Source organism: Haemaphysalis longicornis, unplaced genomic scaffold (genome assembly GCF_048455015.1).
Source record: "Haemaphysalis longicornis isolate Haplotype H1 unplaced genomic scaffold, Haemaphysalis longicornis Haplotype H1 scaffold_4, whole genome shotgun sequence".
Lineage (NCBI taxonomy): Eukaryota > Metazoa > Arthropoda > Arachnida > Ixodida > Ixodidae > Haemaphysalis > Haemaphysalis longicornis.
Genome location: NW_027526361.1, coordinates 89,509,257 through 89,527,372, shown reverse-complemented (window position 1 = coordinate 89,527,372; position 18,116 = coordinate 89,509,257). Strand labels below are relative to the sequence as shown.

General features: G+C 50.0%; 2 protein-coding genes across 5 annotated transcripts in view; one reads left to right on the top strand and one right to left on the bottom strand.

The window, feature by feature from the left end:
- The window catches only part of LOC144179019 (proton-coupled zinc antiporter SLC30A2-like), a 56,590-nt gene extending 44,360 nt beyond the window's left edge, over window positions 1-12,230 (bottom strand). The window contains exon 1 of the mRNA XM_077707190.1: window positions 11,278-12,230. Coding sequence (XP_077563316.1) covers window positions 11,278-11,400 — 123 coding nt within the window. The 5' untranslated portion in view covers window positions 11,401-12,230. The remainder of the gene's footprint in view (window positions 1-11,277) is intronic.
- Window positions 1-18,116, top strand: part of LOC144179017 (zinc transporter foi-like) — a 101,833-nt gene that overhangs the window by 26,435 nt on the left and 57,282 nt on the right. The window contains exon 1 of one of the 4 annotated variants that reach the window (XM_077707183.1): window positions 12,283-12,446. The exons of the other annotated variants lie outside the window; for them this stretch is intronic. The gene's annotated coding sequence lies outside the window, so the exon portion shown is untranslated. Of the gene's footprint in view, window positions 1-12,282; window positions 12,447-18,116 lie in introns of those variants that run through there. 4 annotated transcript variants of the gene reach the window in all.

Genomic DNA, 18,116 nt, shown 5'->3' with positions numbered 1-18,116 from the left:
GCTAAGTTTATGCGTGGTTATGCGTGGAGATTGTGCTGCTGAGCCCAAGGACGCGGGTTCGGTCCCGGCCGCCGTGGCTGCTTTGCTGGTGGAGGCGAAAAGGAAATACAGGGCTCTTTTTGACCGTACGGCCGCCCTCCGTCTGAGCCTCTGTTCTTGTGCCAGTCGGCCTTCTTTTATGTCGCGCTTCCCCCAGTAGAGTTGAGCCCGGTTGCGAGGCCAGCTCTCCACGGCATTGGAAGCTGGGCCCGACTAGACTAGAGTCGGGCCCGCATTGTCGAGCCCCGACCCTGCTGGGGGGGGGGGGGGGGGGGGGGGGGGGAGGCTAGGCCGGAAGGCGGGCCCTCTGCCCTTTGCCGACGCTTGCTGCTTTCGCGCTCTTCCTCCTCTCCAGGAGGCGCCGCGTGCGTCTTTTTTTTTAATATTGTTTTTTGGCTGACGCCGCCGGACCAAGCTCAAGCTTAAACAGCTCCGCTGTTAAGAAAAGAGCGCGCACCTCCGCTGAGGCAACGCCTGGGCATGCTCGAACTGGCAGTCGAACAGCGGCCGCTGTTCGACTGCCAGACTGCCCCGTGACTCCCCTGGTTTAACCCGTTTGATTTCGGCACCAGCCGTGCCGAGCTTCGCTTTCCTGCCGCCTATGATCCCCTCACTCAGCGGCACAGTAGTCACCAGCGAGCCAGAGCGGCGTCCAATTCGATACTTAGCGGCGTTTACTGGAAACTAACCCTTTCGCATTCACAACTCGTAGGAAGCTGGTGTAGGTGTCCTTGCAGTTTATAACGTGTAACGCAGTTCGTCTTGAAAACAGGCGCGGAAAGACGTTGACCTAGAAAGGAAATACACAGGACGACGCGCTGTAACGCAGTTCGGCCGGATGTGCAGTTTGTGGGATCAAGTGCTATGCGCTTGCCGAGAGGTAAGAGTGTGTCGTTATCAAGACTGAATCAGCGTTGCTTGTGGCAGCGGCCGCGCTTCCTATACCGTTGTCCCTCCGAGTTATATCCGGCCGTTCCGGCGAAATCACTGCCTTCTTCACCTTATATCTGGTCGCCGTCATTCGTGTCAGCTGTGGCACGGTTAGCGCGCTTCGTCTGAAGTGAACGTGCATCGCCAACGCGAGGACCCGATTGTCACGCTAATGCGAATCGTCCTCCTCAACTCCATGTGACAGTATCGCGAGAGAGGTATTCCAGTGCGTCTCATATATATAATGTGCGGTGACAGATATTCCGTAGTTGGACAGCTTGCTATACTATGGTATGCTTGCGACGCAGACACGGAGTATACGTGGGTACCTAACTCGAATGGTTTAATTTATTGTTGCGCGGTTATTTTAGAGAACTAACAAAGTGCACCCTCGGTACCCCATATTCCGATTTTCGCGGGAAATGCTTCCTCTCAGCGTGTCTCTCCACGCTTCCTGAAGACGCCCGAAGGTGCGACTCCAGCCAGAGCCCTCCACTCTTCGAGCTGTATTCTGTTTCCTTTAGCGCTCGACTCGGTGCTACGTGGATCACACATTTGGCCAAGCTACAGTGATTTCTTCCGGTGTCTACAGAACTCTTTGAGAGCACTCGACATCGGTCTCTTTACGCGAAACTCAAGAGGTTCTTCGCTTTACTAGGGCTTCGTTGTGGTCATCAAAACAGCCGAAACGGCGGTTCGGCCGAACCTCGCGTCATGGCGCCTTCTACTGGGCCGTCGAGCAGTAGCTGTCGGTGATGCCGTCCGGGGGTTAGATCAGAGATGTAACGGCGTTCCGTGGAGCGTTTTCGTGGCATTATCATGCTGCGATTTACTTGATAAGATCGTCCTTCAGCCTGCAGACGGTACAGCCAGCCGGCAGACGGCACAGAAAGTGGACGAGGAACTGATTTTACGAGCCTGACGCAATGTCCGTACCACGTTGCGCCCGGCTGAGGCTTGGCGCCTCTGAGGCGAGCAGCTGCAGGCGGCGCCTCACTTTTTTTTACGTTCATTTTACGCCTCACCCGAGAGGCGTGCGTCGGCTGCCTCATCCTGAAATGGGGTCACGCAGTGAGGAGGCTGGCGCCTCTGCGGCCGGAAGTTGCCTCTCCTGTACGCAATCTTTCTGGTTCGCGGCGCTCGTCCGCCTCTTTGTGTGCGTTCGCTCGAACGTCTTTGGCTCTTGATCGTTTCTTTGTTCCGCTTTCGCCCTCCCGCCTAAGCCTCGCCGCCTCATTTTTTCTCCCGTTCTCGCCTGCGCCTTATAGATACGTAAGTGCTCTTTTCGCTATCTGTTTCAGTGTAGTGTTGAGAGGCCCTTTCTGGAGTGTTTCGGTTTGTGTTCCTTGGACGAACGGCCCGCATGCACGTAGGCCTGCCACTTGACATAGTCATACTACGACCTTATCTTCCTCGTGCATGGAGCTGGGGCTCGTTCTATTTTGTTTCGGTCCCCTGCACGTCTACCATTGTTAAATATCGTCGGTCCTCCGCTGCCTTCTGTGATGGCCTGCTCGCCAGGTGTGCGAACAGCCGATGAGAAAGCAAGATATAAGAAAGAAAAGCAGACTAGGCTTGTATCTCGTTCACTTTTCGCATTTTTATTAATGTTTTCGATATTATTGCATGCTTTTTCTCGGAAGGACGGCGCTTAAGTGTAAACACTGACCGCCAGAACGCAGTGGTGTATATATATATATATATATATATATATATATATATATATATATATATATATATATATATTGTAACGTAGTATTTTGGTTACATTCTGCCGCTATTGTAGCATGAAGATCGGAAGGAAAAAGTCGAGACGTCGAAGAAGTTTTAAGGTTAACTTGTTTACTTTACGGATGACATTGGTGACATTTAGCACATACAAACTTGACACAATTACACTTATTACATAGATGAAAAAGGCAGTCAAAAGATTCAGAGTACTTAACGAAACATAGTTGGCGGGCGAATGGCTCCCGGCGGGAGGGCACGACGACCGACAGCAAGCGGCTCTCCTGGTGTTGCTCTCCCTCTATCGCCAGAGGGGCCGCGTTATATTTGCTTTGGGGGGACGCATTGGGGGAAAAAGCGCATCCTAGCGTGTGCGGACTATCGGGAGCAAGTCTTAGGCACACCCGCAGCCAATCAGGAAGACGCTTCTAAGCTCCAATCAGACATGTCCCCGCCAAAGTGAAAAGGACTAAAAACACAGACACAAGGTTTCGACTCGAAAACGAGCGCTTGGAGAATTACAGGCGTAGAGCAAGTAGTTAGACAAAACGCACAAAAGTAAACAGGGGAAAAGGGAAGGTCGTCGGAAGTACACAGCGGCCCGCGTAGGCGCGCAACGGGGGTCGGAGACGCCAGTGCGCGCGGTAATACAAGCCGAGGCGAGGGTTCGCTTCCCCCAACAGCCGTCGTCTCTCGGTCTCTCTCGAGAGCCGCGTCTCCCGGGTCGGCCGACGGGCCGACACACACTCCGGAGCCGTTTCTCAGAAAAATAGGGGGCCACGGCCCAGCCGCGTCCGAAGCGCTTTCGCACACAACATTTTGGAGGAAGAGCCCTGGCTGTGGGCAGAACTTAAAAAACAACCAGAAAACATCAAGAGATCTCCGCTTCGCGACAATATATATATATATATATATATATATATATATATATATATATATATATATATATATATTAGTAAGGAGACAGGACGCTTCTCTCAGGGAGGCAGCAGAGCGAATGGTTCCGCCCTTTACTTTCCAGATCGCGCTTCCACAACCAAATGACTTGTGATGATGATTGTGTACAAATGATAATTGTAATGGTTATGGGCAGGTGAGAGGTTGGCCACACCGGTGGGCGGTGGACGGTGTGGGGGCGTATAGGCGTTTCCTAGTCAGCACAGCCAAGCAACGTATGGCTCCATCTATGTTATGTCCACGTGCATGTGGTCCTCAATTTAGTCGCTCAGAACTACTTGATCTCGTAGTGTAGTAGTTCCGCTCGAGCGAAGCAAACACCCTAACCCGGATTCAAATCCTGTTACCGTTTTTTTTTTTCTTTTTCAAAGGTTTTTTATATTCGAATATTAACATTTGTTATCATGCATATAATTTATTTATGTCATCTTTATGCATTATAAATGGGATTTTGGGCATTTTCGTTGCCTTTTGGTCAGTTTCAGCTATAGCTTCTTGTACGTTTTTGCGGGTTTGCCCCTTTTAGGTCGGTTTCGGCTATTTCTGTTGAATATTTTTCTACACCGTGGTTTTCAACCATTACAGGTCCGTTTTGGCTGTTATTTATTTCAGTTCGGGTGGTTTTGTATGCTTTAGGTACGTTTATGCTGTGAATCAGTGATATAGCCCCCTTAAGCAAGCTCAGGGGACGGCTGGCTGTACTGACTAGGAAACGCATATACGCCGGTGTGGGGGCAGTTTACAGGTGCACAAGTAAGCGCTCACAATATATATTTCGATCACGGCGGATTTTTTCTCGACTGATTTCTTTATTCCTGTGTCATACAAAAATGACAATCACCTCATTCGGCGCTATAAAGCACCTTCAAGTAGCCGAATAGCACTGTAGCACTGGCAATAAGAACTGCATTTTTGATATATATATATATATATATATATATATATATATATATATATATATATATATATATATATATATATATATATATATATATATATATATATATATATATATATATATATATATATATATATATATATATATATATATATATATATATATATATATATATATATATATATATATATATATATGTGTGTGTGTGTGCACGCTAACATACTTTACGGCTTACTTTGTGAACGCGTACCTCTAACTGCTAGCGAGTGAGGAATTTTTTTCAGAGCGATCCGGTTTTTGTTATCATTTGCCCCTGTTTTTTTCTGATACTATAGTCGTGTGCCTAACTAATGCCACTAAATAAAAAGGTTAACTTCTGAATATCTAGCTAGAATCAATCATTTCGAGATTTCGCCCGCCGGGGTGAGTACGCTTGTTCGATTCTTGCCTTGGCGGCCGTTTTTTTTCTAAGGCTAGCAATAAAAACGCGTGTGTGTCGAGATCGAGATTTCGGCGCACATGAAAAATCCCCGAGTGGTCTAAAGTGATCGTAATCCTCAACCATAGCCCAGGTGTGTGGCTTCGGAGCATAAAACGCCAATGTGTTAGCGCAGCTGCCGCTGTGGTATCGGCTTGTGTTCTCATGCACTGTGGAACGCAGCGCAATCACGTGGGTTCCTGGGCCGTTTCGCCGCCTTGGAAAATCTTTGCCTTTCGCATGAAAGCAAAAAATAAAAAAAAATTCCCATCGGGTTTTTCACCGTGTTTCCGCTAACGTTCGTTTCCGCGGAGCGTGACGAAGCAAACTATCATACATTACTTTTGCTTTACTTCACCGTCCTAGAATTGCGACACCCGCTACGTATACGATTCGCAAAGATTTTATTGCGCGTGTATGTGACCCTTGGCACTTTTCGCTCCCTTTGGTCTCTGGCGCTTGCTCCACCATTCGAACGCCGCTCGCGCCTAATCTTAAAAGTTCGACAATTTGACAATTTGAAAAGCTTGAAAAATGCGCCCCAGGCCTTGTCGTTTCCGGAAAGAACGAGGACCCCTATCTCACCTCCTTCCGCTTCGGAGCGGCGTCGCAGATGTGCGCTTATCGGCGAGGGCGAAGGTCGCAGATAAGGAGGCTTGCGCGGCTCTGGCTTTTGAACTCAGCGCCGATCGTGATCGTAGGCCAACAACACGATTGCCGTTTTGTATAGCACACTTCCCTGCAGAACTGTTCTCTCTTTATGAGTTGTCGGTTCCCAAGGCCTTTCTGTTAACGTTCACAACTGCTGTACTCACGCTGTTTCAAGCGCTGGCGGCAAAGTAAAATGTATCTCCAGAATGTCTTACTTATCGTGCGGTAAACGTGACGGGCGCTATTTTTAAAGCGAAACTTTCTATGTCTCACTTGTGGCGGTGTGGGAAAAGACGCACTGAGGGAAAGGCAACTTTACACAGTGGGGTTCCACAAAGGGCACACGATGATGAAACGCTAGGCTTTCTCCGATACAAATGCGAAGTCCGCAATCCGGTCAGCCAAAGTTCAAATCAAGGACAACGCCGAGCTAACCGAATCCACATTCAAATGACACAGCCCGCTGGGGTGTGCACGTGGTCGGTAGCTGGGGGCGCGTAACCCGAGTTCACGCAGTGAAAAGTCATAATTTTTTTTTGTACTTGATGGAAAGTTTCTGTCTGTCGCATCTGCTTTTTCTGTATTTTTTGTATATGCCCTGATAAGAATTTTATGTATCTGTTTTCACCCTATTCATAGCAGCTTCTAGGTCGCCTTTCTTTTAGTTATCCCTTTTCTGTTGGACTGCAGCTGAAGTTGTATCGACGTCCTAGCTCCTCGAAAGACATTTTCTTCGCCAATTCATGCCGTAAGTGTACGCCATTTCAGAGAGAAAAATAACAGTTGAACCTTAGCTGCAACCTTAGCGAAATTTCCTGTGCGGCCTTTCTGCGTTTGCGGGTGACTGTTTCCGTCACACCTGCCGGCTCTCCGTGCGTTGCCAGTGACGCCAACGATTACATTATGACAGCCCTCATTCATTGCTCAACAGAGCCAGAGATTAACTATAGTTACTTAGCAAGACTGCAGGGGAGAAGGCACTGGCTTATAGTTAAGTGGGAAAAGAGAGGTTAATCGTGATTCGCGGCCTTATGAATGGCTTCCTGTTTTTGTGCTGTTCTTTAGTGTAGTTTGCGAAACAAATGGTTAAGTATAAGTCCCGAATGTAGGTTAAACCACTGGCGCCACACTTCTATGAGGGAGCGTAAGGATACGTCAAAGTATACCTGCCCGATTTCTATTTTTGAGCAACACTCAAGAGCCGACGGAAAGCGTATTTCAACGTGAACACGTAACAGCACACCGCAGAATTCAGTGCCGAGAACGTTCGCTGACGGCGCAGAAATATAGGTCAGCAGTCTGTGACTCACGAGCCATTGTCTAGGTATGCCGACTCATGTGTCTACATTGGCGCTGTCCATACGAAATGTGAGGCGAGAAAAAAAAAAGCACCTTGACCTTTACGGCGCGAAATGGCGGATGGGATGGCAGCGCCGTTCGTTTGCCGTCCTTTTTCTTGCGTTGGCGAGTCGCCAGCGCTCGGCTATTCTCATTGAATTCGTGGCTGCTTTTTGTGAGGTTCGATCCCCGCGTATCGTTCCTCGGCAGGAGGTCTTTGTTTAGAATTATTGAGCGCTAAATCGCGTCTATCGTTAATGGGGCGGAAACAATGGCAAGCGGGTTTTCTCTTTTGCCCAGCGTTGAAAACGACCGCGCCGCGGCGGTATTGTTTAAACTGTATGCTTTCACTAGCACGGATACCTTGCGTTTTATTTCGTGAGAAGTTCGTGGCGAGTGCAGACAACGGGGTACCACGCAGTGCTAACTCTGAACTGGATTTTATTCAAAGGCACGTGGACACCGGTACTCGCGCCATTATTGTACTGCTGTTAGCGGAGCGAGTTGGACAATGATGCGCATAGCACAGCAGTGGAGAAGGGTGATAACAATGGTTGTCACCCTAGCGCTTTCTTGTAAGTGAGCGTTTTATTGGTGAAACAGGAAATGCACTGTCTGTGTTATATATATATGTATGTATGTATGTATGTATGAGGCGTTTTTTTTTTTCGAAATGGCGCAGATCCACCTAACGCGAGTGTGAAAAACAAGCGGAAGTTTGTTACCGGACCTAAATGCAACGTTGTCAAAGCTATTAAATTATGTTTTAAATTATGTTAAATTAAAATTAAATTAAAATCATGTTTAAATTATGTTAAAGTCAGTTTGGATTTGGGTTATACTGAATTGAAACACTCAGGTTGATGCGGCATTCTTGCGAGAACTTTATTTAAATCGACTTTCAAGCATGGTGCGATTGAGTTTTGGAGGAAAAGGCATTAAAAATATTCAACAGGGCCTCAGGAACAGTAGAAATATGCATGGAGAAGAGGTGAGTCCTCTTGTCATTATTAGCAGGTCTTTTCAAATTCTTCCCTGGGATAATTTTCTTTGGCACGCCTGACGGCACTCACGAAGTAAACAAGCTTTTTATTGATGAATTTCCAAAACGCTTTACAGGAAAGCTGCTCATATATTCTTGTTCACCTCAATGAAGTGGTTTACTCTCAGAAGGGGGGGGGGGGGGGGGGGAGGGATTTGCGAGGGCTTGTAAGCGGCAGCTATTTAGTTAAGTACTAAAATAAATATGGGAGTAACAACATGACTGTAACCAGAATTATTTCATAGGGACGGGTGAGGCGAAATAAAATCATTGTTTCATTTCATTTCGGTCTCGGTTTCATTTCGTTCGTTTCGTCTTCCTTTCACTTCGTCGTTGACAGCTGCAGCTGCGCGGGGACAGATCTTTTGCCGATATCCTAATGGCCGTGTGAATTCGTAATAAGCCAGCTCCGAAAAGCGGAAAAAAGAAACTTCCCAAAACAGCCACGAAATAGTCTTAGCAGTCAAGCCAACGGTAAACTCCCATTGAGCAAATGGATTTGGCTCATTTTCGATACGACCTACGATCTCCGCACACGTTTCCAGGGCGTTATCTCAACTTTTTTTTTCTTGCCACCCCTTTTGTACGGGATTGTTGCCGAGTTTTTCTTGTCCCTGCAGTTTTATTCGATTTTGTTTCGGTTTCTGGATTTGGCTCATGTAAAAAAAACCCTGATATGTATGCATATATATATATATGTATATATATATGTATATATGTGTATATATATATGTGTATATATATATATATATATATATATATATATATATATATATATATATATATATATATATATATATATGTGTGTGTGTCTGTGTGTGTGTGTGTGTGTATATTGTATGCGCCTACTTGGCAAAACAGACATAAACAAAGCCACATGGTTACTACGCCCCAGTGATTCAAAAACACGCGTTTAACAAAAACAAGCCGGTTGTCGTAGCTCTGCATGCACCATCTAAATACCGTACTTCCTTATCGGTCAAGGCCACGGACGTGTCACGGATGCCCCCCTCATCTTATCTTCTTATGTTCACCGAAGAGCCTCCGTGCATTTAATAATTATTGAAAGACGGAACTACATCCGCACTGGCAGCAATGATCGTGCCCATGCGGGTTACCAGAGCCCGACAGAGACTGTGTTCTCTGAGGCGAGTGGTGATACAGCGTCCACTTTGCCCGAAAGGGAAATTCGAAGCGCGTGCGGTTGTATTTTTCCACCTCTGCTGTGTCGTTTTGCGCTATATTTACGGAGGTGAACATTATTGCACTCTATCGCCATCAAGTTGGCACCCCAGTTGGCGGCGCCGTTCTAAGGCGGTCATTGCTCCAAGATGGCCGCCGGTGGTCCTCTCCCATACGGTAAACTCGTTGTTCGATTTCTACTCGTTCGGGTAAGGCCGGGTTCAGACTGTTACCGCACCTGTCGTAATAACGTTAAAGAATGACGTCATTTCACGTCTCAGCCACCAACTGACGTCATTTCACGTCTCAGCCACGTCTCAGCCGCATGGTCGCCACCAACCGAACTGCCTGACACGCCGTGTTTTTACGTCCATAGATCACGATATGGCATCTGCGTCGGTTGTGTGAACATAACCTATAAGGGTCATCGCCGTTCCTACTCTGAAACCGAGTCAACCCTGCATGCGACCTTTCTGTGTATTTTCAGCGCGAACGAAGAAGCTATAGCTACTCGGAAAACTTTTTTAAAGGTGTTGATGTCGCAACACAGTGCATGCGCGTGTATTTCGAATAAAGTTAGCGCGGTGTCGTGACGTTTCGCCTTTTGCCACTGTCTGTACTAGCTATGAATTTTACAAAGGTAAGACTCATTTCAGCTGCTTCAAACGTTCGCCCACCACCACTACCGCGCAACCGCATCGCGACGAGCATGTACGCAAAGCATACATGCGTGGTTAGCTGCATTGAAATTGTGTTCGGGCTTGCATGCATTCGGAGAACGGATTTGTGGCGATGTATACGCGTTAGCCTAGCCGGAAAATCAGGTCGTATCTTTGCCGAAAGAGGGTATACAAGGGGCACCGGTACATTGTGCACACAGAATCCTTCGCTAAGCTGCAGCGTCTATGGGCATATAGGCCGCCCACGTCACACGGCGACCTCCCCGATGGCGGAATGGAGCCCTTGACACGTGGTCCATGGAAGGACGGTTTGTAGCTGTGGTTCGACGCTCGCAAGCTGAAAGGACGGATGCTCCGGTTTGCTGCAACGCACAATTAGACCTGCACGACGCGTTAGTGTCTCGGCGCCAGATCTGTCACTCGGGTCGCCTGTTTCCTGGTGGATGCATTTTAAGCCGTCAAGCGTCGCCGCGCGTAGCTGCATGCCAGGAAGGAATGACTGGACGATGACAAACGGAATAGATGCTCTTCCGCCGACTGGAGCTAAATGAATGACAGCGAGAAACGTGTTCCAATGACAGCTTGGTACGGAGCGCCGCTTATGACCGGCCTCCTTGCCACTTCATTATCTATAGATCCCCTAAACACGAAGAAACTCTTTACACCCCCGTGGAGGAACAAAAGCAGGCAAAGGCAAAGGAAACCTGGGTGGGGCGTGTTTTCCCTTCATGACAAAAGCCGTGTACGATTCCGCTTGGGCACTTCCCGGCTGACATAAGCCGTGGACGGTTGGAGGAAGGTGCTGTCCGCGCCGGCGAACATTGCTAAGTGCTAGAATAAAAATTCATTGAAGCAATAATTAACTCCGCATCAGCTTACGTTAAGGTTGGCAACGTGCGAGGCTTCTAGTTCTGCGAAATCACCATTTGTCTGAAAAAAAAATGAAAAAGAAAAGGCGGATGCCACGCGCTTCTGTCTCTGCGCTGACATCATCGCCTGCATGTTTTGACGGTGGACGTATGCAGTTGATCGCCGTCGGGAACTTCGCGCGGTGGGGTCGTCATCACGTGGTACACCTCCGCCGTCGGGTTTACATTCGCGTTTGCGCTGAGCAGGCGCTCTGTTTAGACGCCAGCTGCTCCAAGCGCAGAGAACGTGATACACGCATGAACTAGGGCTTCCCCGCCGCCAGTCGCTTCCTGGCCGCTCGGGCGCGACACGCGGAGGCTAGTGTATTTGGTGTGAGGTAAAACCCAGTGGTGTTCTCTGCGAGAAAGCAGCAACAGCAGCAGAAAGCTTCGTTTAACAAGACAACACGGGGCTTGGCAGTGCTGTCTGTCGCGCGTGTACTCACCCTGAAGGCCACGTAGTGTCCCACCAGTCGGTCGCTGGGGCTGGGAGCCGAGTCGCACATTTCCATCACCGCCGTGCCCGCATGGTCGCCGCCGTAGAGCCGCTGCTGCTGACCGCCGTACATTCGCGGCGCTGCTGCCACACTGCCGGAGGATGGAGATGATGACAGCACCGGCGTCCCGCCGTCTGTCCGCGGACGCGTCACTGTCCGATGATCGCAGGAGAGCTTGCCGGAGTAGGTAGCCGTTGTTGCCGTTGTCTGGTCCCCCGGCACCGGTCACCGGTCACCGCTGGCACTGCCGCCGCCGCCGCTGCGTAGCCGGAGATCGCCCGGTTCACTCGTCGTGGCAGCGAGGCGCGCTTCTCTACAGCTGTCTATCCGACCGCGCGTTGAGCGCCTTTACGCGCCCCGAGCTCTGCCGCCGGGGCCGTGCCTTTTTCGCGCGACCGATTCCGCCGTGCACACGATTGGTCGTCGTCGCTACTCGTGCGGCTGCGGTCCGGCTACCGGCGTTCCCGCCGTGGGCTTATTCGTATACGGGAAGGGCAGCGGCCGTCATTGTCACTCGCGTCGCCTCCGTCTGCTTGGGCGGCTTCGGCTCGCCACAGAGCGGCCGCATCGCGCGAGCCCAAACATCCGCTGCCGCTGTTGTGCGTGTAGGTGTTCTTTCGTCCGTTCTCGCTGCTCCGGTTTCTCTCGGCGTAATTTTGTTTTTGTTTTCCTCGGCGCCTCTTTAAAACGGCCGTCTGCTATGCGAGACCTCCCCGCATGCGAGCAAGCCTGGGCGCGCGTGCGTGACGTTGCGTGCCCTCCGCGCCGCTTCGTTTTGTCGGCGCTGCGCATCTGCCGTTCGTTTTGAGTCGCCCGGCGTCGTTCGCCTTTTTGCCGCTCCCAGCGGAATGCAAAGGCGGGAGCTCGTGTGAGAAGCTTTGGAATCGACGGGCGGTGCAGCTGTGCCGGCGTCGAGACCGGGCGTGCGCCAGAGCACAGGTGCCCGCTCCGCTGCCGCCGCTGCGGTCGGTCTTCTCTTCGGCTGCTTTGCGGACGACATGTCGCTTCGAGCCGACCTGTGCTTGTGGCAGTATTTTGCGGCGTGTGCGGTGATTTTACCCCCTGCGTCGTGCGTTCGACCTGTTCCGGCGCTGAATGGACCCGCTCAGTTATAACTGGTGAGATATGCGCCGCCAAATGCGAAGACTTTGGCCACGCGACCGTGCGCCACCTATGGGCTGCAGTGCGTCGTAGTAGCGTTCTTTCCGCCATGGCGGCTAGCAACGCCCGCTTGCACGTGTAGTTTCGATGAACCGCGGAAGCCTGCGTTTAGCCGTTTAGCCTCGCTCGGCTGAGTAATGATTATGGTGATCATTAGACGTCATATTGGCGGTACATAAGGGCGGAACACATGAGCGGTAGAGGACGCGTCTGCGCACGCATCTCCCGCTCTGAGAACCGGTTGGGCTGCCGGGAGACCGCGTCCATCCGACTGTTGGATATTTTGCCGCGTCGCTACATCCTATTACATAGCGCCGCGTAGGAAACCGGATTGCTCGGAAGCGCGTGTCCGCCGCTTTACCAGTCCTAACGATGGAGGCTTGTACTGGACTCGTGCTTGCGATGCGGTTACGCGGTCAGTGTTTCAACTGCAATTTAATGAAACGCCCATTCTGCCGAGGTTGTTGCTGCGGATGCCTGCATACACCCATGCACATTCGCCGTGGCCAGTATTGTCTGTGACAACCAGAAAAAACCGAGTGATGTATGTGGTCTGGCATGAACGCGGCATGATGGTCGCGCTCACACCCGTATACCTACCAATCGATTAGCAGGCCACGCCGTATTTGGACTTTGCGTGCAGAATTTCTTCATTTTGTCAAGCAGAGTAGAAAACCCTGACCGGAAAACTCTGCCGTGGCGTCTCTTCAGTGATTTAATGGCGCGAAGCTCACTCCGGCGCCCAGGCTCAGCTTAGATGGCACTATGACTCAGTGGTTTCAGTTGTAGTTTCATCGCGTCTGTCCAAAGGAAAGATTGCGCTGCTTCTGAGACTTTGGCAGTAACACCGAACTTTGGCAGTAAATGTTTATTAGCCCCTATAAGTTTCGTTACTAAACACGATCGGTGGTTTAACACCGTTGCCATTGGCGTCTACCTGGTTGCGTCCGCTGTTGAGCGCTGCTGTTTTTCTTTAATGCGTAAAATTCTTTGCTGAGTACCCCCCCCCCCAGACCACAGCCGTGTAACGCCCTGCATTTGCTCAAAAAATGCATAGTTGGCGGAAATAACACATTTAACCGTTATATTAGCGTAAATGGAGGTAATTGGTCGCAAGGAATTTCGAAAACGAAAATATAAAAGATTGGTTGCCATCCCATGCCCTGCGAAAGTGGATGTCCAGCAAAGCTGTTGTCCAAATGGCGATGGAGGAAGGTGTGAAATGCGCCAATCATGTGCTGCTCCAAAGGTGTGCGCCAATCGCTCCAAGCTGCGCCAAGAAGGTCATCCTGCTCCACACTGCTCCAAAAGCGCGTTAATTTGAATCATTGCACCATGTCTGCTTCAAAACAGTGGCAGCGTAATGGTGGTTCATCCCGGGAATGAAAACGAAATTGAATTTCATACCGCCATTTTCCGGGAGGTGATACAGTTTCTGCTATTTTCCTCCAAATGTTCGCTGACTCGCAGAATGCCAAGAACTTTTAGTGCGGCAGAAAGAAAGTTTGTTACATAGTGTCTGACCGATTGGGCCCTTATTTCAAGGGAATTGTAGTCCAGGAGTTGAATACGCCCCACAGTCTTTTTCACAATGCTAATTGACGAGACACCAATTCCGGAACAGCGCTGCCAACAGCTTGAAGTGCTCGTGAAAGAGTTGTTGAACATCCGCAATCATTCCACCTGGGATCAGCAGGAGCAGACATTCTCCTTGTGAAGGAAGCAGTACAAGACCTTCCAAGAGACAGCCTGTGGTGTTTTAACCGCGATGGGCCTTACGTAATGAAGAGCCTAAAAAGAAATGCAAAAACATGTCAGCCCTGCCCTTCTCGATATTGGCGAATGTTTGTTGCACAAAGGGCACAATGCTTCTGCGCAGCTGCATTGGGCAGTGATGTAAAAGTGGATACTCATTGCTTCTTGAGAAACTCTGCATCACAAAGTGAGCGTCTGAAAGCCAGTCAGAATCGTGTGTTTCTCGTCGTCTCGGCAGGCTTGTCGCTTTCGCTCGACTATTGTCACTAGATAAATGTACAGAGTATCGGCACTCTTTCCTCCTATAGTTCCGTGCCGCCGCCACGATCTTTGGTCAGTTCGCATTACGTGACATTTGTTCACACTGCGATGGTTCATGGGCGCCGCCATTTTGTTGTTTACGCGTTTTATTCGGTCAGCAGCTTGCCATCCCTGCTCTGCGGCTGTGCGCAACTGACGTCTATCCGAATGCGAAACAAAGATGACGCGTGTAACAGCATTTCGGCAGCAGCAGAAGTGTGTCCAAAGATGCCGTTTTTCTGCATCTTCGGTAGTGTTGCTAACAAACTACCCGGTCGAAGTTAACGGCGACGCCGTAGATGCGGCAATCTCGCAGCAACACTGATGAACGACAAAATGGCCGCCGTTGCTGACTTGTGTGCCTCAATGGCGGTACTCTGATACGTTATCTACTGATACTACGCTCGGCTTCTCTGGCGGCAAATGCTGCGTCCTGCCTAGCCTGAAGCGTGCGCTCGACGTCGTTGACAAGAACTGCTCTATTTAGTGTCACTAGTCCTACCTAGCCTTCGAAGGTAATCTGCAGTCTTCACCAGGAATACGGGGTGGGGAAAAGGGGGGGTGGGGGTGGTCCCATCGTTCACAGGTGCCTTATCATCCATATTGTGGTTTCGACGCTTGTTTTGTGGTTTCCTTAAACGAATTCTGAGCTCTATATGCTCTATGCCTGATTAACCTGACGCATGCGCTCTGCGTCTTAGGCCTTGCGTTTTTGCCCACAAAGACGAAACCGCGGGGGTGGAGGTGTACAGCTTCGCTGTAAAGAATGATTACAGTGAGATAACAAAGTAAAAATAATGTATACCTTATACACCACCTTCACAAAACTACGACAAAAATCAAGAGCCCCGACAAAGCAAACTTCAACACGAATTAAAGCATCTTCACTGACAACGACTACTCCTTGGAGTGGCGGAAACAAAGCAAAGTTGTAAAAAAAAGTATATCCCAACGAATTCGCCTACTCGTACCTAATCTGGGTATAAAAAAATGTATAAAGACAAAGTGGCGTAAGAATGCCAATAGACAGTTGACTGAATGTCTGCACATTTTCCTTTTTTTCTTTTTTCCACTGGGTGCGTGAGGCACCACGCTGCGTTTGAGGCGCACGAACACCTCCCGCTGTGTCTACGTGCCTCGTTTCGAAGAATTGCCGACCGTCTCATTTTCGGTTTTCTCCTCGTATGGATGGCGGCGTTGTACGGAAAGTTTCCCACACTTTACATGCGCGTGTTCGGTGTGTAACCCGCAGCGCAATGCTCGGAATGCTAGTGCAGTGTAGCCGTGTAAGTGCAGTGCGGTTATGAAGACGTGTACCGGCACTGTACTTCCCCCGAGTGGCACTGCACGGGAGAGAAGCTCGTCTACGCTGCTTCAGCAGTGACTGAGACGGATCGGCGTCAGTTGTTTTTGCGCCAAGTTGATGCAGCCAGTATGTCGGTAATTTTCCCTGAACACCGTCTGGAAGGCCGCTGGGGTACGCGTGCTGTTTCTGCGCACTTATGCAGCCATTGCCTTGCGCATGCACCGAGCGTCACTTATGATTACGACACATGCTCCTACTCTTATGTTCTCTTTCCCTTCCCAGGTTATCCATGCCTGCGTGAGGGTTGTGCTGTGTGCTCTGAACGTTTCAAGTGCAGGGCACTTTATGGGCTCGCCTTGTCGTCGTAGTTCGCTAACGGTCGAAGCGAGTGCCGGAATCAGGCGGCGCAGCGAGATAATAACGGACCCAAGTATAGCCTGATGTACCGTCGTCAGGGGGTCACGCTGAGGCTTCGAGAACCACGCGGTTTAAATAGTGAAGGCCGTTCAAACCTCATGAACCGCTGGCGCTTGTCATACATCTCCCCGTTGTTTAGCGCAAAGGAAACTGCATGTACATTTCAGGCAAAATATGTGTATATAACCGGCAGCCTGTGCGTTCGATAGTGAGCGAAAAAGCGGCTGCGCAAGAAAAAAAAATAGCTCGTTCGAAATGCCGCAGAAGGCCTCCAGCCGCGCAAGAAAAAAATGGCGTGTTCGAAATGCCGTAGAAAGGCTCCAACGGCGCAAAAAAATTAGGAGTTCGAAATGACGCAAAATAGCTCCAGCATACGAAATTAAAGCAAGCACGAAAAGAACAGAACTCCCGCTGGGGCGCAGTTTCAGGCAGAGGGCGCGCGAGTAAGAGCCAAGCGAGCTCACCACAGCGCTGATTGGGCGCCGAAAGCGAGAGCCTAGGCGAGAGCCTAGTCCTCGATAATTGCTAGGCTCTCGCCTTCGGAGCACGTTGGCGGATTTAAAGGAACCCAGAAAAGCTTTGTGAAGGTGGCAATCAAATGCATTCAGGTGGTAGAACACATAACGGGGGATTTTTGAGCCAAGTGCGAGCTCCATACGTTGTACGGATAATTTGTAAACAATTTTTGAAGATCGCCTTTCTCAGCCGATGAGCGCGCCGCCGCAGCGAGCCGACCGCGGCTGACGCAACGGCGATCGCGGCTGACGCAGTGGCGAGGCGCCCCCCTGATTCGGCCGATTCGGCAGCCGGCAACGTCACTGCCATTGGCTTACGGTTGCTCTTCCTCCTTCCTGCGCGATCCCGAGGCAAAGGCGGGTCTGCAGCGGTTGACGCGTGCCTAGGCGCAGGAATGCTACACTCGGGTACAACTCAAGAACGGCACCACCTCCTGTAGTGTATCACTCCGCCAAAGTGCCGGACCCGTGACGTCAGTGCGCGCGCGTTTTGAATGGGGTTTGCTATGAATGCGTGATATCGTCTGCCTTGTCTCACGCAGTTTGTTTGTCGTCACTGGAGTCGTTTATAAGCATATTAAGTCCAAAAAATAACGGGAACGGCTCAGGCCATGTTCAAAATATTCCCAGTAACGCCCTACTTGCGCCGCGCGGAGAAACATCCGGCTACGGGGATAAGGCACAGCGGCAACTTCTGGTGCCGTTCTTCAGTTGTCACCGAATATAGCGGAGAACGGACGTCTAGCGTCGCGATGTCACATGGCTGTTCCCAGTGTTTCCAGCTGCTTTGAAAGAAGCAGAGAGGGAGGAGGAATCGATCGGTAAGGGGGTTGAGGTGCGCTTAATTGCTTCTGGCGCAGCTAATACTGAATGTATACAGGCGAGCCCGCTTATAACGAACACAACGGGAAACCGAAATCACTTCGTTATATCCGCTTTTCGCTATATCTGGACAGAAAATCTATGTATACCAATGATAACGGGAAACGAAGATTTGTTCGTTATAGCCGCTACATCGTTAAAACCGGGTTCGTTATAAGTGGGCTATACTGTATCAGTAATTTCAACGGCATTTCATCGCTGTATTGGTACTACGCGACAATAAAGGCCTTTGTAACTTTTACAAAAGGCTTTTCTGGGTCCCTATAAGTGCTGGAGAAACTTTACTCAGTCGGCGGGGCCGTAAATAAGATCGGGATTGCCACCTGGGCTGCAACGATTAAAAGGCAGCGGGATTCTACGCTCGTATACACCTCATATTTTTTTAACAGGCTATTACAAACTGCAGGCATTTCGGATGTGCCGGTATTGAAGCTGTCGTCTGCTGTCGTGCG